Source organism: Primulina huaijiensis, chromosome 7 (genome assembly GCF_012295235.1).
Source record: "Primulina huaijiensis isolate GDHJ02 chromosome 7, ASM1229523v2, whole genome shotgun sequence".
Lineage (NCBI taxonomy): Eukaryota > Viridiplantae > Streptophyta > Magnoliopsida > Lamiales > Gesneriaceae > Primulina > Primulina huaijiensis.
The window spans coordinates 19,631,099-19,655,035 of record NC_133312.1 but is presented as its reverse complement, the minus strand read 5'-3'; the positions used below and the strand labels follow the sequence as shown (position 1 = coordinate 19,655,035).

The 23,937-nt window shown below is 36.6% G+C and overlaps 2 protein-coding genes across 5 annotated transcripts; one reads left to right on the top strand and one right to left on the bottom strand.

Annotated features, from left to right (window-relative positions):
- The first annotated feature begins 1,533 nt into the window (after positions 1–1,533).
- On the top strand, positions 1,534–17,952 carry LOC140980448 (probable inactive DNA (cytosine-5)-methyltransferase DRM3). Of its 4 annotated transcripts, none has more exons than XM_073446258.1 (11): positions 1,534–1,688; positions 2,176–2,246; positions 2,335–2,463; positions 3,080–3,176; positions 3,388–3,434; positions 3,894–3,992; positions 5,603–5,702; positions 5,796–5,908; positions 14,689–14,791; positions 16,280–16,359; positions 16,454–17,952. In XM_073446258.1, exons 2-11 carry the CDS (start codon positions 2,244–2,246, stop codon positions 17,831–17,833), a joined length of 2,151 nt encoding a protein of 716 aa, XP_073302359.1. In that variant the 5' UTR covers positions 1,534–1,688; positions 2,176–2,243; the 3' UTR covers positions 17,834–17,952. The 4 variants fall into 4 exon arrangements, with proteins under 4 accessions (XP_073302359.1, XP_073302361.1, XP_073302360.1 ...); XM_073446260.1 differs by having other exon boundaries at positions 1,627–1,806; XM_073446259.1 differs by having other exon boundaries at positions 1,627–1,825.
- Positions 17,953–18,525: 573 nt separating this feature from the next.
- LOC140981516 (uncharacterized) lies at positions 18,526–20,541 on the bottom strand. The gene has a single exon (XM_073447937.1). It carries the CDS (start codon positions 20,373–20,375, stop codon positions 18,609–18,611), a length of 1,767 nt encoding a protein of 588 aa, XP_073304038.1. The 5' UTR covers positions 20,376–20,541; the 3' UTR covers positions 18,526–18,608.
- Positions 20,542–23,937: the final 3,396 nt, after the last annotated feature.

Here is a 23,937-nt window from a genome sequence, read left to right as displayed (position 1 = left end):
TACCTCAGTCAGAAGCCCTCGACGCGACGATCACAAATATATAGTTTGTTTCGCGTTTAGACAGCGTTTCAAAGTCGATTCGGACGAAAGAAAATCGAAATCTCTCGTGTCTCTCGAAGCTGCCGTGAAAGAAATAAAGAAAAAGAGGAAGAACCTCGTTCTTATCAATCCACCGCTTCGGCGCTCGGGCGGTAGAATTCTCGCGCCCGAGCGCGAGATGTTCTGCCCCCGAGTGTCACTTGCACCGCGCTCGGGCGGTCAAAAACTACCGCTCGGGCGCGGCATGTTCTGTCCGAGAACACCCCTTATTCAACACTGGTGCTCGGGCGGTCATTTTCTACCGCTCGGGCGCCACATGTTCTGTCCAAATATTGATTTTGGTATTATATTGGCGTCCGGCTTTTCCACTCGATCTCTTACCACGTCAATTCGTATTCAATATTCATTTTCTCAATTTCCCTTGTCAGGATATACATCAACTACATAATCACATGACAATTTCATAGATTATCGATAATCACACAGGATTTACGATAATACGATACACGGTCCTTACATATATTATGCTTATATGATATTTGTTATTTGTAGGTACCCTCATGCATACTGTAAAATAACGTATCTTTCTCAAGTGTAAGCTCCAAAGACCTCATGATAGAAGAATAGCTCGTTGATGTGGTAGTTTATGAGACATTAAGCTTGATATGTTAATTTTTGTTTTGAATTTGCTTGGACTAACCAAGAAGCTGCTTGAATTTATTTACAATGCAGTATGAAAGTGTTTTAGATATCATGACTTATTGAATCACGGACCACCTAAACTTGTTGATTTTTATATTGAAAAATTAACATGTTTTGTCCAAATTCAATATGTGCTTGGAGAGCCTACATGAATACTTTCGAGATATCATCTCCCCACTCAATGGGATCCCGAACATTCGATTCCCAACATTTGTCGAGTACGTGATCGGAAAAGAAAATTCTCAATTTGTATCGGAACATAGATTGGATGATAGGATTACAAAACGTGTCCAAGAGCTATCAATTCGGGTTGGCCCCATTCCAAACCCATTCAAAGGCAGGCCTCCACGGGCCGGTCTGAGCAGGTCGCGAGCCTAAACGAACCAACCCACATGTTGAGATTTTTTACACACATATATATACATACGTTTTTGTGGTGAAAGCTGTTAATTTTATTTACTTATCACTCTAAAATATGAAATCAAGGATTAATAATGTTATTAAGATTTTATAAATTTTTATTTATTAAATAATCGAATTCAATTAATTATATATTAATTATTTGAATTCGATTATTTAATAAATAAAAATTTATAGAAAAATCTTAATAACATTTATTATCTAACTTACAACTCGCCTTTAATAAGGCTGGAGATGATTTCTTAACCTGCCAATTTGTGAGTCGGCCCGCAAGCCGGTTTCTTTGATGGTCAACTCGACTCGACACAAGCGTCAGCTGTGACTGATCTAGTGGATCTCACCCTTAAAGCCTATTACCTTAAATCTTCCCCCAAATCTCATTACTAAACACACTGTACTATTTCGCTCTCGAAACCAACAGGTTATACCTGGTTATAAATTTGAGATCTGCGGGCAAATATTAATTAAAAATATTCGAATATTTTGGTACAACAGGTGGACTAAAACAGTGAGGCTGGTTCAGAGAGGTCAGTTGAATAGCAGAGACCTTTTCTTTTGCGCAACTAATATAATTTTTTTGCGCAAACCCAGTTGTGCAAATCTTCTTCCAAGCGCGTAGTTAAGGCAAATCCAGCGACGGTTCAGGTGCTCAGCGCGCTAAGGTGTAATGCATCAGTCAGATGCTATAGGCCTTGCTCTGGAATTTGAAATTGCATGGCCTCTTATGGCATTTGTAGTTTGGCTTCCAGTTTGTTTCCTAGAACTAGGTTACAAGTGAAATGGAAGATTTTTCCCGCTTCTACTCACATTTTTTTGATAATTGTCAAACTATAGCCGTTCTGATTTCAGGCTGTGATTTTCACGCCTTTCTTTGTTGTTTTTTGTTTGCAATTGCTAAAAGTTGATAAATTCACCTTTCCGCCCCCGTTCTCATCCTCCGCGCGTTAAAGTTTAGCTTTTGGTGATCATTGTTTTATTTAGCTAGTTATTTGTTTATTTGTTTTCGTTAACTAGCATAATTTCTGAGAGGAGCAAGCTTCATATTACTTTTTAGGGGGGGATCACAAGGAAGGAATACTAAAATGGTAGGCATTCACTGAAGTCAAATTGATGCAAAAAAACACTGCTTATTCTTGTTTGTTTATGTCATGTTTGAATTGTCTCAATTTTCAGTGTGAGGTGGTGGAAATATCAGACGAGGAGGGCTCTTTGGTGCCTGATAATGATGTTGGAATCAAACCTAAGGACGAGGTTTTGGACTATGATTTACCTCTGCCAAAAATCTGCCCACAGCATGGGGTGGTATGGTTAATCTTTGTTATTGTGGAGAAATTATTTTCATTAGTAAAGCTACAATTTGTGGAATTAACATGGTTATAGTTTGATTGCTCTATAAACTCATTAAATATCATTTGATGGCTGAAACAAATAATTTTAATTGTTGGGAATAAAGTACCAGTTTCGTTTACCGAAAGTGATAAAATCGGTGAAAAATAACACATAAGAACACAAAAGATTTATAGTGATCTCGATGAAAGAGCTACGTTCACTTGCCCCCGCTGCAAATTGTCATTATGGTGAAACCAAGACATATAGAATTACAAGAACCTGTCCTCTCATAAATATTTTTCTTCTCTCTCTCTGTACTCTCTATTTGTATATGTCTTATAACACAATCAGTGCCACCCACAATTATAAATACTATCAAGGCTGCAATAATGTGCAAAAAAACCTAAATACCCTCACATAAACTATCAGGCTCCAAATAATATTAGCATTAATGACAACATGCAGCCCGCAGGCCATTTTTTCCTTGTTACATATGAACTCGTAATGTAATTACAGATGCTTGTGTTACAATTTGCACTTGTTTATGAGCAGATTTATTTATTGCATTTTGGAACTGTTTTATTTATAGGACAATGAAGCTAGCTCATCACAAAGCAATTTAAGATCAGCCTTTGTAGGCATGGGATTTATGCCATCTCTCGTCGATAAGGCAATCAAGGAAAATGGTGTGTTTAGCTTATACTTATGAATGAACTAAGAATTTCATCAAAAGTGAGCTTTTGTAATGTTTACCAGGAGAAAAAACCTCATGAGTTTTGTTCTTCAGGATTTAATAAATAGAAAATCTTTTAAAGTGATTTTATTTTTGCAACGCTTCATGGAAATTATCATTGTTTTTCTTGATAACCAGCAAGTAATATTTCCCTTCTGTCTTAGGTGAAGGAAATACTGATTTATTACTAGAGACTCTCTTTGCATATTCCGTAAGTGCTTCTCCCCCTACCGTAGAACCTGATAAATCTTATTTTCCGTGTTTGAGTCAGAATGAACTAAAATTATATAACCAACGAATCTGTATACAGTAATGACCCAGGATTGAATCAAAATCTCCATTATCTGCTTAAATTATCCTGTTATTTTGCTATGATGCTGAATTCTTCCAGTTTATCATGGTGGAACTTTGTGGAACTGTCTATGAACTAGCAGCATATTACACAACCATCTGGTGATTTTTTATTCAGTTGCAAGAATGATGGTCTAACTGCAAATATTTACCGGCAAATGTACAATTGAATTGAGACGTCAATTTTAAAAGCCTGTTATTGAGTCCAGGTTTTTGTGTCCTCATGAGAACATATTGTTGAAATGGATCTATCTTCTTACTTCTGTCATCTACTTGAAGTTGCAATCGGGCTTTCTTGACTTCTTATGAATTATACCAGGCTCTTCATAAACCAGAATCACCTGATTCTCTTGATAGCTTTTTTGATGAGGATACAAATAACAATGCCTGTTCAGATAGGGCTTTTCCATTAAAAGAGGTATCTTTTGAGTTTTCTTTGACAAGTCTTTCATTCTGGCATGAGAAATAAATTGTACAGTAAAAGTCTGTAAAATTAAATGAACAAGTAGATCATGGCTTGGTTCAGCAGTTTTTATATGTTTTTGTTTGATTTAAATTTAGCACTCATCTTACATGAATGCTAGCGCCTAGCAGTGTAATGAATGTGTTCACTAGTAGCATCATGCACCTTGAAGCTCTCAATCATTGGATTTGACTGCCTGTAACCTTTGAAATTTTCCTCCCAACTCTTACTGTCAAATTGTAAGAATGAATTCCTTTTTTCACTCTATACTCGGGTTAAAAGACTAATTTCTGGGACCAAATATCGCAAAAGTTGAGGCTGAAATGAATGAAACTCTGTCTTTCTAAAATCAGTTTTCCGATAATTTTCCATCTTGAGACCCGTGGAACAGTGTGTTAAAGCCCATGGCTCTTTGATGGATGCGATGTATGGGGTCACAAATACCCTCAAGTCAGAGCACATCACACGAGTTTGTGCTTCTTGTTTCTTTACTTCAGTTGCGCTGGTGCGGTTTCTTGCATGGACTTTGACACAAGTCTGTGCTATCTTTTTTTGTTGGCCCTCATGTGTACCACTCCATTGTATCACTTTGTGGTCTGTTGCATTATGTCAAATAGAGATGCAAAACCATAGAGCTGAGGACGAACCTTGGCATGGGTTGGTGCTTATTCTGCATATACGGCTCCTATGAATGTGGGTTTCCATGGTCATATTTATGGGCACTTCATGGCATAGGCCTGTGAACCAGTTTTGGAGAGTTGTCCACAGTCCACCCACATGGGTGTCCATGGGTCTCTGCTGATGCTTCTATGAATTTTTTACGTTTTGGGCATTTCATGGTTTTGGCCTTGGATCAAGGGACAGATCTGTGGTTCCTGTGGTCAACTTTTTCTGCACTTGGTCTTTTTTCTGGCTCTTTCAGCTCTTCCTTTGGTTTCAATCTTTGTGACATGAATTTTGTTTCGTATATCTTGTCAGTTTTGGCCTTTTAGTCAACGTAGTACACAGAATTAAAACTTAGTTTACCGACATAATCATTGGAACAAAACGTACCAAGTGAGTACCAATATGACAACGATGTACATGTAAAACGTGATATAAATCAGACATGTTAGTTGCTTTCTGCATTTTTCAGAAATAGTATGTAGCATGTTTCAATTTGAAGAATCTCGAATTTGGTGCTAGTTTAAATGTGACACGACTGTTAGTTAAATATACATGGTCCATCTTTGTCTGCTTATTAATATGGAGCTTAAGTTCCACTTTAAAAAATGCATAGATCACAAAGTATGCTTGGGAGTCATCCAGTCGCTTATCATGTTGATGCTCGTTAGCTGTTTAAACGAAATACTTCTTTGCTAGTCAATTTGCGGCTGACATTCAACTATATGCTGATGAGTCTTTTTTTCCCCTTCAAGTCTCGAACATATGGGTCTATAATAACCTGTCAAAAGGCATGGTGATTGTTACAGAGATATGATTTTATTTTTTCTGAATAACTCAACATTTTTTTCAGTTGATGCTCTGCTGCACTTATTTTTTTACAATGATTTTGGCTCCTACAGGAACCTGATGTTTGCAGTGGATATGCTGACGAGAAAATCGTGTCCTTGTTAAAAATGAATTTCTTAATCGAGGAAGTTCGGTTTGCGATGGATAAACTTGGTTCGTGATGGAGTCTGAACTTTACTTTCTAACAAAGCATGCTTCAACTGTAAATGTACATATTATTACACTTAATCCCATTTTGCATCACAGGTGAGGATGCATCTATTGGTCAACTAATGGACTTCATCTTCGCTGCAAGGATGGCCAAAAAGTATGAAAAGCTTGCAAGAGTTTCAGTGAGTGGAGATGAAGATAGAAACGAGGTTTTTGATGATTTCTTTCTGTTATTTCTGAACATTTGTGTTTATGAGTATGACAAAAGGAAATCTTTGTTTAAAGTTAGTTTCTCATTTGAACATTCCTGTGGAAAATTAACATTTCTAACTAGCAAAAATCTCTGAATTATTACTCCGATCATTTATACGAGAGCTGCAAGCTCTTATTATTACCATTTCTGCATTATCACTTTACCTGCTAAGGAAGGTTGAAAACCACGTAAAAAAGAAATAAGATCTTTTTATGAGACATGTTGAATAGGGAATGAGAAAACATGGGTAAGAAAATATTATTTCTCATTATTCATTGGTTAAAGACTTAAAGATGTGTACAACAAAAGGCCAAAAAAGAGTAGTTCATGGAACAATTCTGGCCTAAATAGTGATGACAAATTCTAATTTATGATAAATTGCTACTTTACAAAAATATGAAAATCCCTAATTTATCGACACTCCCCCTTAAGTTGATGCAAAAATATCAATCATGCCCAACTTGCTGACTTGATCCTCGAACGATCGTTTCATCAAGTTTTTGTTGAATATATCTACGAGCTGTTTCAAGTTATGAACAAAAGGAATACAAATTATTCATTCTTGAAGTTTCTCCTTGATGACATGCCTATCAATTTCAACAAATTTCGTTATGTCGTGTAAAAATGGATTATGAGCAATGTTTATAGCATATTTGTTATCGCATTATAATGTTATGAGAAGATTAATTGTTTGTCTAAGATCTTCGAGACAGTCCTTCACACACTCCTTGGGCGATCGACTGAAATTCAGCTTCTGCACTACTTCTAGAAACAACACTTTGTTTTTTGCTTCTCCAAGTAACTAAGTTGCCCATAGAAGCGTGCAATATCTTGTCGTAGATCTTCTATCGGTGATTGACCCAGCGTAGTCAGCATCAGTATAGACTTCAACTTTGTTTCCCCGTTTTTCTTAAAGAACAATCCTTTTCATGGAGTTGTCTTAAGATATCGAAGAAAGCGAAATACAGCTTCAAGATGTTCTTCATAGGGAGAACACATGAAATGGCTTACCAAACTCACAGCGAAAGCTATGTCTGATCAAGTGTGAGACAAATAAGTTAACTTTCCAACTAATCTTTGATATATGCCCGTATCAACAGGAACTCGTCCTTTCACCTGCCGAATCTTGCATCCACTCATGCTTGTCTCCTCCAAGATGTCCAAAATGTATTTCCTTTGTGAAATCACTATTGCTTTCCTCGATCGAGCAATCTCCATTCCTAGAAAGTATCTTAATTGTCCCAAATCTTTAATTTTAAATTCTTTGGCTAAATTGTGCTTTAGTTTGCTCATTTCCTCAATGTCATCTCCTGTGAAAATGATATCATCAACATAGACAATCAAGACCGAGATCTTATTGATCTATATCTTTGTAAACAAGGTGTGATCAGCTTCACGTCCAATTGATTCAAAGGCCAATCAAGATTTGGCGTAATTTTTTTTTGATAGGAAACTTGAACTTTATATATTAATTAAATCTTGTTACAAAAGAAGTGGATGAGTAGTCCGCAAATTAGAATAAACTAATACACTGTCATCAAGACATTAAAAACTTCCAATCCCTAACAACATCTGATATCGACAAATGATTGAAGTCTTTCATCTTTGTGGTCGAACCCGCAACTCTGAATTTATTGATCTCCCAAACTTCATTGATATCTGTGGACTTATCATTGAAGATTATGTTATTTCTTTCTAGCCAGATAGTCCAAAACGTGTAGTGAACGATCACATACCAGAATCTCTTAACTTTTGGCGCAATTGACAAGAGAACACAAACAATATTGAATTTTGCTACAGGAGAAAAAGTTTAGAGAAATCTACCCCATATGTCTTTGTATAGCCTTTTGCTACCAAACGATGTTTATATATTTTTAAGGATCCATCAAAATTGTATTTCACAATAAACACCCACTTACAATCCATTGTATCCTTCTCTTTGGGCAATCCAGTCACTTCCCAGGTATCATTCCTTTCCAGAGCTCTCATATCCCCTCACCAATGGCTTCCCTACACTCAGATACATTTAAAGATGCATGTATGTTTTTTGGAATGACCACAGTTGAGATTTGAGATAAAAGCTAGAAAAGGGAATTGACAAATTATCATAAGAGATAAAATTGGACAAAGAATGTTTAGTGCAGGACCTAACACATTTTCTGACAGCAATATGAATATCACTTTGATTGGAGTTAGGATTACCTAAAGCTTGAACTTCATGATTTATCCTCTGGTCAGATTCTTGGTCGTGTTGGAAGAGTGTGTTCTCTTTTCTCATGTTTTTAAGGTATTCCTTTGAGTAGACAAAGCCTTTGAACTGTTCCCCATAGGTCTCTGATGTTTCATCAGTTCAATTTTGATATGGCATCAACGGAGAATATCCCAAATTAGTGTCATTGTCTTTAAATTGAATGGCTAACATTCATTTAAAAATATACCATCTTCACCATCATCTTCACTAGATCCCTTCTCCCCCTGAAAAATCAACGTGATTGATTTTGTACCCTTCGTTGAATGGTCAGATTCTAGAGGATCAAACCTATGAGACTTAAGAATGATATAAAAAGAGAGAGAAAAAGAAATTCATATTAAAGAAAAATGAAGTCGAGAACCCAGATTCCAAATGAACAAATTCAAACTTGATCCTCAAAGAATGAGGGACAAGTGGATTGATCGAGAAAGAGCTCTTGTTCTTATTATAGGATCATGATTGGATCCGCATGCAATAAATGGGCCAAAAAAGAGTAGTTCATGGAACAATTCTAGCCTAAATATAATGACATATTCTAATTTATGGTAAATTGCTACTTTACAAAATATGATAATCCCTAATTTATCGACAAGACATTATCTTTGCTTGGGACTTTTTCATTGTTTATCCCAACACATGGATTGTGTCACTATTCTTCATTTTTAACTGGACTAAGAATAAAACTACTATCTTGTTTTTCTGGTTCAGTATGTCGGTTTCCCGATGATCTGAACACGTTGATCGTAACATGATTGTTCTTTTTCAACTGGAGCTAAAAACATCAATATAAAGGGCGAAAAAGATCTAAGTTGGTGAAACCGAATTGTGAAATAGAAAATAAGTTTTACATGCAAAGGAAAATGCCCAAATAATACCAGTCATTGAAGGTTCTATTGTCAATTTCCAAGCGAATAGAAAGTCCGTGATAAGCTTAAGTAATCTTGATATCCCACAATACCTTAGGAATATGGTAATTTCAGTTGTTTTTAAGCTAGAAAGCTGTAATCTGTGATGATATTGAATATACGGATTCATCTGTCATGTGTGAAGTTGTGTCCTTTAAATAATGGGATGGAGATTGTGGTTTTTATGAAGAGAGTGTGGAGGTGAGAACCACTTATTTCACTTCATAATAAAAGCTGAATACAAAGTTGTACTTATAGAAAGTAGGAAACCTAAAGCTAACAACCTAATCTATCCAAATTTGAATTACAAAGAAAGGATAAAAGATTTAAACATAAACAACTTATCTGATATGATCTTATCAGATCTAGAATTCATATCTAATCAGGATTCTAATCTAATCTTCAACACTCCCCCTCAAGTTGGGTTGTATATGTTGATCATGCCCAACTTGGATACCAAGTTTTCAAAGATTGGTCGGTACAAGGCCTTAGTTAGAATGTCTGCAACTTGTGCGTGGCTAGGGACGTAACAGATTTTCAAAGTCCGTTTCTCGAGCTTTTCACTTATGAAATGACGATCGACTTCAACGTGCTTAGTTCGATCATGATGAACTGGATTCTTGGCAATACTTATCGCCGCTTGGTTGTCACACTTCAGTTCTACCACTTGATGCCCCCTACTTTCAGTTCTGCCAATAACCTTTGTATCCATATCCCTTCGCATGTACCATTGGCCAAGGACCGAAACTCGGCTTCTGCACTGCTTCTTGCTACCACAGGTTGTTTCTTGCTCCGCCATGTTACAAGGTTGCCCCATACGAATGAGCAGTATCCAGATGTGGATCGTCTGTCAGTGGAAGATCCTGCCCAATCAGCGTCACTGTAAACCTGTATGTTTCTTAGAGCTGTCTTCTGGAAGCATAATCTCTTTCCAGGGGATCCTTTGAGGTACTTCAATATACGGAAAACGGCATCCATATGTTCTTCAGTTGGATTGTTCATGAATTGGCTAACAACACTTACAACAAATCCAATGTCAGGTCTTGTGTGAGATAGGTATATCAGTTTGCCCACTAATCTCTGGTATCGTCCTTTGTTAATCATTGGACTTTCCTCATTCTTTCCAAGTTTTATATTTGGATCCATAGGAGTATCAACAGGCTTGCATCCCAACATCCCAGTCTCTTTCAAAAGGTCAAGGACATATTTTCTCTGAGAAATAAAAATTCCATGTTTTGATCTGGCCACTTCCATTCCCAAGAAATATTTCAACTGTCCTAGATCCTTCATCTCGAATTCTCTTGAGAGTAGTTGCTTGACTTGAGTGATGTCTTCTTCATGGTTCCCAGTAATTATAATATCGTCAACATATACGATGATAACAGAAATCCTGCTTGGGTTGGAATGCTTGACAAACATAGTGTGATCTGATTGGCACTGTGTGTATCTACTTTCTTTCAATACTTTCGTGAACTTGTGGAACCAAGTTCTGGGAGACTGCTTTAAACCATAAAGAGATTTCTTTAACCGATAGACTTTATTGGCCGTGGTCTTGGATTCAAATCCAGGTGGAATACACATGTAGATCTCCTCTTCCAAATCCCCATTTAAGAAGGCATTTTTGACATCAAGTTGATATAGGGGCCAGTCTAGATTTGCAGCAATAAATAGGAGTACACGAACCGTATTTAGCATGGCGACAGGTGCAAATGTCTCTTGATAATCAATCCCATATGTCTGAGTAAACCCTTTTGCTACTAGTCTTGCTTATATCGTTCAACGCTCCCATCAACCTTATGTTTGATTGTGAAAATCCACTTGCAACCAACAGTTCGTTTTCCAGGAGGGAGTTCTGTTATCTGGCAAGTGTTATTTTTCTCAAGAGCATGTATTTCGTCAAAAGCCGCCGCCCTCCATTGTGGATGTTCCAGGGCTTCAGTGATGTTTGATGGGACCTGTACTTGGTCTAAATTCACAACAAAAGCTCGATATGCAGGAGACAATAGATCAAGAGAGACAAAATTGCTTATAGGATATTGAGTGCACGATCTGATTCCTTTTCTTAATGCAATTGGTCTATCATCAATATCATGTGAGTTGGAGATTGGCGTACCTTGATTGTTTTCCAGAGGATCTGGGATTGAGGGAGTGCTCTTGGTTTGCTGATTGTGTGTTTGGTCTTGAGGAGACTTCCTACGTGTATAAACATGATCAAAAGGGAGAATTTGGGAATGATTTGGTGGGATAGTGTTTATTGGGTCTAGATCATCAATATGTATTTGTATAGGATCCAGATTCTGAAGGTCATTAATCACCTGCTCCCTCTGAGCTGAGGAAGGTGGAAAAAATGGTTCAGACTCATTGAAGGTGACATCCATTGTATTGTAAAATTTTTTTGTGGTCGAGGAATAACATTTGTACCCCTTTTGATTGGATGAATACCCCAGGAAAATGCATTTTACTGAACGCGGGTCAAGTTTGCTTCTATGCTGGGAATGAATATGCACAAATGATTCACACCCAAAGACACGCAGTGGAATATTGTGAAATAAGTGTGAGTTAGGATAGATGCTGAGGAGAGATTGAATAGGTGTTTGGAACTTAAGGACTCTAGAAGGCATACGATTTATGAGGTACGTGGCTGTGAGGACAGCCTCACCCCAGAAATGATGAGGAACTTTATGAGTGAACAATAAAGAACGAGCCACCTCAAGGAGATGACGATTTTTTCGTTCTGCGACACCATTTTGTTGAGGTATATCAACGCAGGAGCTTTGATGAATGATTCCCCGAGTGGTTAGGAAGTCTCCAAGAACTGTGTTAAAGAAGTCCCGAGCCCGATCAGTTCGTAAAATTTGGATATCAGTTGAGAATTGTGTATGTATCATGGCGGAGAATTTTTTAAAAATTGTAGACGTCTCACTTTTGTCTTTCATGAGAAAAACCCAAGACAGACGAGTATGATCGTCAACAAATAATAGGAACCATCGAGTACCCGTAATGTTTTTGACACGAGAAGGACCCCAAATATCGCTATGTATTAGAGAAAAAGGTTTAGATGGTGTATATGTTTGTGGTTTGAACGATGTGCGAGTATGTTTTGAAAATTGACAAATATCACAATGAGGTAAATGCGAAGTGTCGTTATTCACTAATGATGGAAATAGTTTCTTGAGATACAAAAAATTTGGATGACCTAGGCGATAGTGCCATGACAAAAATTCGTTATCTCTAAAGGATTGTACTGCGGAAGTGTGATGGCCAGAGGCATTGGAAGATAGGGACTCTAAGGGCGATTTCATCTTTAATAGGTAGAGACCTGCACAACATTCAGCATTGCCAATCGTCCTCCCCGATTCCAGGTCCTGAAAAACACATGAGTCAGTCGAAAAAATTGCAGAGCAATGTAATTTCTTGTTCAAGGCACTGACGGACAACAGATTACAATGAAGCGCGGGAACGAATAATACGTTATGTAAGCATAATTCTGAGGATAACCAAATTGAACCCGAACCAAGTACTCTTGTACAAGAACCATCTGCTACTCGAACTGATTGAGAGACCCGTAAGGGGCTGTATGATGTGAACATTTGTAATTGGTTGGACATATGGTCTGAAGCACCAGAATCTACTATCCAATAACTCGATAAATCTGTTTGTGAAATAAGAGTAAGGGGAGTATCACCTGGAATAGCCGTGCCGATGACAGGAGATGGGGATGGAGTTGTATGCTGGGAGAAAAGCTTCTGGAGAACATCCAATTGTTCTTTGGTGAAAGGCGCTGCTGTAGATAAGGGCTGCTCAGAGACAACACTGTGGGCGCGACGTTCTCTGGCTGGTTTCCAATCCACTGGTTTCCCATGTATCTTCCAGCAACTATCAATATTGTGAGTTGATTTCTTGCAAAATTCACACCAAGGACGTCCCGAAATCATTTTTCCTTTTGTATTGTTTGGAGGCTGTCCGTGACGAAATCCTTGGTGGGCTGTAACATCAGTAGTTGATGAGTTATTTTGGCGTTGAACAACAAGGGCAGAGCTATCAGATGATTGTGGTGATGAGCCCAGCATGACCTTGCGATGACTTTCCTCCTGGCGAACCACTGAGAAAGATGCGCGGAGGTTAGGCAGTGGGTTTGTGCTAAGGATTCTGCCTCGGACGTCATCAAAGTTATTATTGAGGCCCATGAGGAACTTGAAGACTCGATTGTTTTCGATAAATAATCTGAACAGCTTCTCGTCTTTGGAGCATTTCCAATCATGCGTCTCGGTGAAGTCGATGGTTTGCCAATTGCGAGTAAGAGTAGAGAAATACTTGGTCACTGTGTAGTCTTCTTGTCGGAGATCGTGTACAGCCGATTCAATTGCAAAAAGCTCAGCTGTATTGTCGCTGCAGGAGTAGGATTCACGGGCAGCGTCCCAAATCTCCGAGGCAGAAGAATAAAGAAGAAAATTCTCCCCAATCTCAGGGATCATTGAATTGATTAACCATGCCATGACTTGGTTGTTTTCAGCCTTCCACGTCTTGTAGTGTGGATTTGGGGTGTGTCGTAGAACTTGTGAGGAAGTCTTCTCTCCCTCGGCCGCATATGTACATGAATACAGACTGTGACCAAGGTAAGAAATTCTTGCCATTAAGTTTATGGCAGGTGATTGAGAGGGGCGATGAGTCGCTTATGAGTTGAGGAGTGGGTGCTGGAGTCGTGGCTTCAGAAGTGGAGGCCATCCCAGATTTTGTCCCGTATTTTGTCATTGATCGGCCGCCGCCGCTGGCTCTGATACCATGTGGTTTTTATGAAGAGAGTGTAGAGGTGAGAACCACTTATTTCACTTCATAATAAAAGCTGAATACAAAGCTGTACTTATAGAAAGTAGGAAACCTAAAGCTAACAACCTAATCTATCCAAATATTTGAATTACAAAGAAAGGATAAAAGATTTAAACATAAACAACTTATCTGATATGATCTTATCAGATCTAGAATTCATATCTAATCAGGATTCTAATCTAATCTTCAACAGAGATTGTATTGGCCAAAACTTAGAAAACCAGCGAACGGGTTGATGCATAAGAAAGGTTAAAAATCTGTACATTTTGGAAAACTGGATGAATGCATCTTTAAGAAAACAGACGGAGAGACTGCATCCGTTTTAGTCTGTTTCCTGGATAAGTTTATGAGATGGGTTGGCAAAATCTTATATACTTGTGTTTTTGTTGTGACTGTATTCCATGTGGCAGCAGCTACGTGATTTTATTAATCATCTCTCTGAGCTGAAGAAGAATTTTAATCGTTAAATCTGCAATTTTAATAAGTTGAAAATATTCCTGTTCTTGAAGTCACATCTGGTCTGTAACTTGAAACCAGGAGGTCTTGATCTCCGAAATTGATCTGTCGGACAGATCTATTCAGCATTGAGTAGTATATGATCGATACTGGAGTATTTCTTTTCTGTCTATCTCCTATAATGTTTCACTTGTCGAACACGCTCTATAGAAAATCATTATACACATGTTCATATTCAGGGAAGCATATTTGACAACATTTTGTGCCTTCATGCTAATCCAAAATCCATATTTTCAGGAATGCAGCAATGAGGCCTTGTTTGGTATTATGGAGAAGACACTGAGATTGCTTGAAATCGGCTTTTCTGAACAAGAGATTTCGATAGCTTTTGAGAAATGTGGTGAGTTGATTATGAAATTGGAAACTTTTAATTGACTAAGTTGACTGAGAAAGAAAACCATATGTTGGGAAGTAAGCTAAACATTATATGAGAAATGTGGTGAGCTCATTTTCTATTTTTTTAAAGAGTGGTGAACTCATTCAATACCAATACATACACGTAGAGGGACATGTTACATTAAGTAATGAGTTTTGCATAACAAAAGGAGCTCACCTGGTAAGCACCGCACAGTTGTTATCAAGAAAGCTTATTCATTTCAACATGATGGAAGTTCCTTGCCAAACTACCCTATTAAGTTATTAGAGGGTGGCATCATATTAATTTGTTTGACCTTAAATTTTGTCTCGTCATTTTCTTTTGTGAAAACCCCTGCACTTAAACTAGTTAGCCAATTTTATACCCTAGTGTTTTTTAAACTATGCCTACTGGATATAGACATATAGTAGAATAATCACGCGCAACCCAAGTTTTCTTCTTTCCTCTGCTGTTATTTTGTTTTTGAGGCTACTGTTGGTGATTTCAATATCGTGCAAAAAGATCGTATCCAGCTAATCGTTCACTCTTGGTATTGGACATTTGTTCCTATGATTTTACTTATATGCCATTTAATTTTACATCTAGAATCTCAGGATGTCTGACGAAGTCATCATTTTAGTTGCCATCTGATTCCCGACCCATCTGCCGGTAAATTGTTTGAGAAATTTTAACCGATGAGCTGGTGTATACAAAATGAAACTTTTCGTTTTCCACACTAAAAAGGGGCTTAAAGCACACAGAAGGAAAATATATGGTATTTATTATTGGAACAATATAAATAGCAGGATAAATTAAAAATGCTACAAATCTGTTCAGACTTGAGGTGACTGCAATAACAAAGAACTTATTGGCTGTATCTTCCGTTTGGTTGTGTATTGATTCTATATCGAGTTTCTAGTAGCTATCTCCTTATGTTTTTTCTGTTATCTCCTTATGTTTTTTCATGAAAATGCTCCTAATGCACTGAAAACCTGTCATTAGGATTCTATTGTTTGACTCATAAATTTGCATATTTGAGAAGTGAGAACGAGGCTGTTAAACATTTTTATAATAATGTTTTTTACAAAATCTATATAAAAGGTTTTAAAAATTGTTCTAAAAATAAATATGTATTTGACTAACTATTTTACAAAAACTTTTTTACATTTAAAAAGGTTTTAAGAATTCTAAAACATAAAGAAAACACTAAATTAGTTATTAAAAATTATACTCGGAGAACATATTTTTTAAAAATATTTTCATAATTTTTTTTATAAAAATCTTGTTCAAACACATATTTTAAGTTTCTTTCCCTTATAAAAAGCTAAATAAATATTTGTCTAAACGGAACCCTATCTTTGGTAATGACACTAAAATAGGGAGTTGTATGCCGTGGATGTTAATTTTCTCTGAGCAGTAATTGCACATTTTCTCTTCCATTTGTCTTGTTATTTTCCCGTGCTTGTTTATCAGGTTCTAAAGCATCTCTGCAAGAGCTTACTGATTCAATTTTTGGAGTTCAACTTTCTGGCAGTTACCCAAATTCGGACAAGGTTTGTGTCATTTTTATGGAGCATTTTCCTGCTTTTATTACTAATGGATGGTATTATTAGTTAACAGATTTAAACTGGTTTTTGTGATTCACAGTATTCCTCGACTTCTTTGAGCACTTCAACAACCCAAATAAATCCTAAAACTTTACACAGTGGGTTGGGAGGTTACTTCTGTAATAAATCTTTTGATTCAATTACTGTAAAAACTGAGGAATGCGGTCCAGATGCCGCTGCTCGAGTTGGGATCTCTGATTTACTTGAAAAATTGAAAGGCAAGAGGCCAAAAGAAGAAGACACTGAAAACTCAAACAACTGGAAGAAGCTGAAGGAAGAGTTTACCGAAGAGTCTAGCGATTCTGTTGGCCGAATGTTGGTGGAAGCCAGAAGAAACCCCAATTCCGCCAGTAATCGTGTCCCAGTCTTGCAGAGACTATTTAACAGTGTGGGGAGTCTGGAAGAAGATATAAAGCCACCAATACTTATTCCCAGGCCTTGCAAGACTCTTACTAGCGTGGTGGCAAAATCCCCTTACTTTCTTTATGGAAACGTGACAAATTTATCCCAGGATTCTTGGGCCAAACTCTCACAATTTTTGTATTCAGTTCAGCCTGAGTTTGTGAATACTGAAATGCGCTCAGCATTGAGCAGGAAGGAAGGCTACATACATAACCTCCCCACTGAAGATAGGTTTTACAGTTTCCCAAAGTCACCAATGACTATTCAAGAAGCTATACCACATACTAGAAAATGGTGGCCCTTGTGGGATACAAGGAAACGGTTGAGCAATATTAGTTGTGAAACGAGTGGAATATCTCCGCTCTGTGACAGGTTTGGAAGAATGTTGACTGAGTCTAAAGGGCTTCTCACAGATGCACAACGGAGAGACCTTCTCCAGCAATGCCAGGCACTGAATCTTGTATGGCTTGGCAATTACAAGTTGGCCCCAATTGAACCTGAACATCTAGAGCACATCATGGGCTATCCAACACACCACACTCGAGCAGCTGGATTTAGCTTGTCGGATAGACTTAAATCACTTAAACTCGCTTTTCAGACAGATACACTGGCTTACCATCTCTCGGTACTGAAGCCCTTGTTTCCTGGAGGAATGACAGTGTTGTCATTCTTTAATGGAATAGGTGGTGCTTTAGTTGCGTTACACAGACTTGGCATTCGTTTGAAAGGTGCTGTTTCTGTGGAGCCCTGTGAAAATAAGCGCAGAATCGTCACACAGTGGTGGGAGAACACTGGACAGAGTGGAGAGCTGATTCAAGTTGAAGACAGTCAGAAGTTATCAAGTAACAAGCTTGAAGATTTGATTAAAAAGTTCCAAGGATTCGATGTAGTAATATGTCAGAATCCTTATGCTTCTGGAGATAGTACTACTGACCTTGCAGCTTTAGATTTCTCCTTGTTTGTAGAATTCGTTCGGGTTTTGCAACGTGTTAGGACCACAATGGAGAGAAACAGGTGATGTTTTTTCGCCCTGTTTTGCGATGCTCCGAAACTTTTATCATCCTATCAGTATTTTAAATTAACTCGTATCATCTCCCATTGTGTATTAGTAAACGGATTCTTAAAAGTTTCCATTTTTTTCTTATTTGTGTGATTCTTGTGTTTTCCTTCGATTTTTGTATCTACTTTTATTGTAAGTGAATGATTTATCTATAACCAGTGAACTAGAATTTACCCATCCTTGTGGCAACCACTACTTAATGGCCAATAATGAACAGATGCATATGATAAATTCACTTACTCGTGTCGTATCATGCCATATGTTTCTTACATATTTGATATGATTAAGGATACTTTAATTGAGATGACTGATAATATTATTTCCGGAAAAGTCAATACGACATCGGCCCGGTCTACCATGTGTGGTCCCCATGCCCAAAATGGGTCCAGATCCACCTGGTGATTCTCCATATTTCCGGTACTTTAAATGGTGGATTGTTGGAATCTGTTATACCAGTTATCCCAAGAAATCTCTTCTAGGCTTAAAAAATGACGTCATAGTTTTTTTTTTATCTTTTTTAATTTCCTTTGTTTTCCTTTCTTTTCTTTTCATCATTTCGGATTGTAGTTTATAGTTTCTCGTTAATTTTTACATGTGCGCTGGTACCCTAGGTTTTTATTAATGAGGAAATTATGGCAAATGAAACCAGGTAACTGAAATCAGATAATATCGTAGTTGAAGTATATGGAAAAAGTGACTAAAGGCCATATATTACGACTGTGTAACACGGAACCTACAATTTGGCCACCACATGTTCTGCACAACTTTTCTTCACAACTCCTCTAGAGCACAGCTCATTCAACAAGTCCAGAGCTACTTTTGTGAAACCTTCATAACCAAGACCTTCAATTAAAATAGTGTATGTAGACTCATTAGGCTTGCATCCTTTTGTTACCATACGATCCAGGAAATCAATTGCGCGATCTGTTTGACGTGCCTTACAAAGTCCTATCATGATAGAGTTGTAAGTGAGAGCATTTGGGCTTACACCCGAATTTTCCAAGTCTTGAAAGAACTTGATGGCCTCCTCAACCTTTCCTTCTCTACTAAGTCCTCCCACAAGTGAAGAATAGGTAATAATATCAGGTTGAAGACCTCTTTCACGCATCTCAAACAACAGTTTCATAGCACGTTCTGTCTTTCCCATCTTTGATAGACCATCGATCACGGTGTTATAGGTGATCAAAACAGGAGAACATCCTTTACTATTCAGCTGATTAAGAATCTCCACAGCACTATCAACCTTCCCATCTTTGCATAAAGCTGTTAGCAGCGTATTATAAGTCACAATATCTGGATAACACCCCCGGGATACCATTATCTCTAGATACTCAATAGCTCTATGCATCTTCTTTTCTTTGCAGAAGCCATGAAGCAGTGGATTATAACTTAAGGAGTTTGGGGTACACCCGTGTTTAGGCATCTTCTCCAGAATATCAATGGCTCGTCCCAGTAGTCCCTTCCTACACAAGAAATTAATCAAAATGTTAAAGGTTACGACACTCGGCGAACAGCCTTTTCTAAGCATATCAGCCAGAAGTTTCTCAGCGTCCATCCACCTCCCAGTACTGCACATACTGCGTAAGATAATGTTGTGTGTGATTACATTTGGCTGGATACCATAAAAAGGCATATCATTCAATAATTTCATCGCCTCATCCAATCTCCCTTCCTTGCAAATCCCATTGACAAGGACATTATATGTAACTACATCAGGTTTACAACCTTTACTTCGCATCTCGTCCAAGAGCTTCATAGCCTGTTCCACCCCATTTTCCTTACAAGTGGCTTCAATCAAAATCGTGTATGTTATCACGTCTGGATAGCATTCCTTTTGCAGTTGACTATCAAGAACTTCCATGGCTTGTTTCAACTTCCCACTATCGCACAAACTTCTTAGGATTGTATTGTATGTAACCACATCTGGGGCAACACTCATCCGGTCCAACATCTTCAAGGCCTTATATATCTCCCCCGACTTACAATACCCACTAATCAACACATTATAAGTTATAACATCAGGAACAGCCCCCGATTCCTCAAGAATCTCCATAATCCTGGTAGCTTTATTAGTTTTCCCAATTCTACAGAACCCACGAATCAAACTCGTACAAGGGATAATATCAGGAATGGCACCCCCGTAAACCATGGTTTCAAGATGATTGAAACCTTCATCCAACTCCCCATTCCTAACCAGCCGGCGCAGATGGTTATTACTCTCAAACTCCTCAAAGCTATGAGATGGGTTCCCCGGTCCATGTGTGCTTCCCTCCACATCCGACAGCCGAAACACGCCATTATTTGCATTAAAAGTTTCAATCTTTGAAACTGCCCAAACCTGAGTGCGAGCACTCCTTAGATTTCTTGAACCTTGTTTCTTCCACACAACCACGCCAAACTTGGAATATAGAACGTTTACTTCTTTACTCTGCCTGGAGGTTTTGTGACGAAATAAGCAGAAATCTTGGCGGGTCTGCTTTGTGTGAATCATTAATTCCATGAACGACGATTTTGAGAGGTTTATCTGGGGAATAGTAGTGTATAAAAAACTGAGAAACGAAAGAAAGCTCACTCGTTCGCTTGGCTTCGATTTACCAAATGGAAATGAGAGGGTTTTGGCTCGTCGTTGCAGGTTGGTTTGTTGCTTCTTATCTTAATCTTTAATAACAAGCAGTGCGGGTTGGACTGATGGTAATCAATTTTGGGTTGCGTTAAAGCCCATTTCAGAGCTTTCACCTTTTTTAAAAATATTTTTCGAACTTTAAAGATTTTTAAAAGTGAAAAAGATTTTACAAATTTATTAATACATATTCACTCCCAAAAAAGAAATGTCAATATTTACAAAGCCTTTTATGTAAAAGACCAAGATGGCAAAGGGCACGAACATTACACACAAAAACTCCTACACGCCATCACCACAAGAGAGACTCGTAAATACCTTTTTTTTTTTTGGTAATAGACGAAACTCTCACGAGACCGTCTGAGACGAAACTCGGACATGTTTCTTGGACATCTTTCTGCCAAGCAACCTGACCTCAACATAAAATAAACCAATTTCTGAGCCCAATTTGAGACAATATATTTTTCTACTGATTGATAGTCCTAGCAATGTGTTTGGAATCATGGAATTCAAGCGGATTTGGTGAGATTTGGAATTGAAAATACCATTTTAATGTTTGGAAAGATGGAATTTCAAAATGAGATTGGAATTTGGTGAAATCTGATGGGATTTGATTTAACTTCGTGAAATCGATTTTTTGAGATTTCATGGAAATTGGATCATAAAAAAAATAAAATTTTTTTTATAACTTTCTCATAAATTTTAATTGTTATTCTCAAATTTTATAAAGTACCATTTATCCAAAAATACATATTATCAATTCACAAACATTTATATCATATATATTTTTGATAAAATTATTTTAAAATCAATTTTAAAATTTTTTATATTAAAAAATTCTATAAATAAGACATTTCTATTAATTTTTTTTTGTTTTAATAGTAAAAGCTTAATTTATCAAAATTTGATAAATTAATTTTCAACGATAAACTTTATAATTTTTACATTTACTAAAAAATTATTCAATTAAAAACATTTTTTATATCCTTGACAAAAAAATAAGAATATTTAAATAAATATTGTTAATAAACAAATCATTTTTAAAAAATAATAATACAAGATTTTTTTAATATAAAATAAATTAATTTTAATAGTTGAAACAAATTTCAAATTATATTTAAACATGAGTATGCCTACAAACAACAGAGGGGCCAGTTGGTCTCTTTGGTCACTGCAGCATCTCCATTTACTCATGCTTGCTTGTCTCAACTCTCATGGGTAAGCCTACAAACGATAATTTGCATTGTAACCTTAAAACACCACTATTTCTGGATTTTCGTGTTTCTTTGCAGATCTGAGGCCGTGAATACATTTCTCCAGTGACTCAGAACACCAAGCAATTAAGTATCTGATATGATATCCGTCTTCCAACGCCTCCACTCGTAAATGGCCATGTCTTGCAAAGCTGGGATCCAACTCTTGTAAATCTTTGTACTTGGTTTCATGTTACTTGTGACTCCAACAGCCATGTAATTGGCCTGTAAGATCTCTATTTAACTTTCATACTTTCTTAATTGTCATCAAAACATCATTATGCTTGTCTTATAATTATGTTGTTTGTCTGTCAATATTATCTTAGGGACTTGGGAAATTCAAACATTTATGGCACATTGGGTTTAGAATTTTTGTGAACTGAAGCACCTTCAGTATTTGTATTACTCAAAACCTCCAACTTTGTTGCACCTTTCTCTCCTTGTTTTTCTATCATGGTTTAACTTATGTAGTTTGATTTTCATCAGTTCTGGGTAGTAACAGTTGCCCCAACTGTTGTATGGTATATTGATTAACGTGTATTTTTTGGGCTATTTTATTTCCTTAAAAGGTTTGAGTAGAATACCACACCCTATAACTTTTGGCATGACTACAGACACTAGCTCGATCCTACACAAAGTAGATTAGTTTTTATGAAAGGGAAGTCTTGTATGGGGGCGGCATATTATGGAGGGATCTTGGTGTATTTTGGCATTAATCTTACCCTAATTGTGATGGGTGAATGCAGGGAACTTTACCGAAATAACATAGGAGGGAAAATCCCGGATGAGTCGGGAAATTTGGAGAAACTTATTAGTTGTCAGACAAAGTTAAAACTTGTAAGATAATGAATGGTTTTAGTAATATTCGTTTATGTTGATCTATTGTATAATTCTTAAAGTTACTTCTTCTTCTCCCCTTGTTATCTATTTATGCATTTACTTTTTTTGTCTTAACATGAAGAGCATTTGTATTCAGAATGATGACAATAGAACTCCTGAGCCTGAGAAGGAAGGCGAAACCATTAGTAAAAGAGACACCAAGCTAGCATGAGAATGAAGTGGTTGAATTGTCAAATAAATTTCTTACAGAGCATTTTCAGTGTGTTGCAATCAAAGGTAATACGAGGTTGTTATGCTCGACGTTCCCTTGTTGACAGCAGAGGGCAGGGGACCATGTGCGTCCTATTTTAGTTCTTATATTTATGTTGCATTGTACTAAAGGCATGATTTCTCTGATGCTATCGATATTTTACAAATGCATACATCATACATGAGCATATATATAATATTCAACTTGCTCTTGATGCTGAATAAATATATCCAAATGTCGGTCAAGAGAGAGCAATGATGGTTATTAAAGAATCAGCAACATAACAAAAGACTGAACCACCAGAAGACTAATAACTATTGTTTGTAAAGTATAATCAAATATCATTTTCTTAATAAATTTTATATTTGTATAATGTATAAAATAATCATTTTTTATGTAAAAGTATTAGTTTTTTCCAATATTTATTTTTGTGTCATGCAAAAGTAATTCTTGTATCAATTTTAAAGTATTACTTTTCATTTAAGAAGTATAATTTTCTATTTTAAAACTATCACTTTTCATTTAGATATACGACATTTTTTCCAATAGTATCATGTATAAGTATTTCGTGTATAATTTAACAGTGTCTTACTTTTCATTTGAAAAATATTATTTTTTGTTAATAAGTTGTACACTCGTATAAAGTATTTTTTTGTCACGTAAGAAGCATCACATTGTTTCAAATACATGTTTTTGTAATTAGTAAAAGTAATGATTATATTAATATCTATATCTTCACTTTATTTATTTTTACCAATAATTAATGGATTGCAAAATAAATTTAAGAAAAATAAAATTTAGACACTATTTTTTAAAATGAAATTTACACTCTATTTTTTTAAAAAAAAAATTATACCTTTAATGGAATTTAAAATAAATAGAAGAATAATGAAATTTATATTCAAGTTTTAAAAAATGAATTATATCTGATATGATTGATTAGGGGATCATCGTTGAGCTACAATAACCTAATTTTTGAAATATTGAACACCGTTAAATTAAATCGAGTTTGATATTCAAACCAAGCGGAAGACATTCGAAATAATCCTTCGTAAAAACCGATTAATATATTGTAAAATATTTAAAATATATGCAAGTT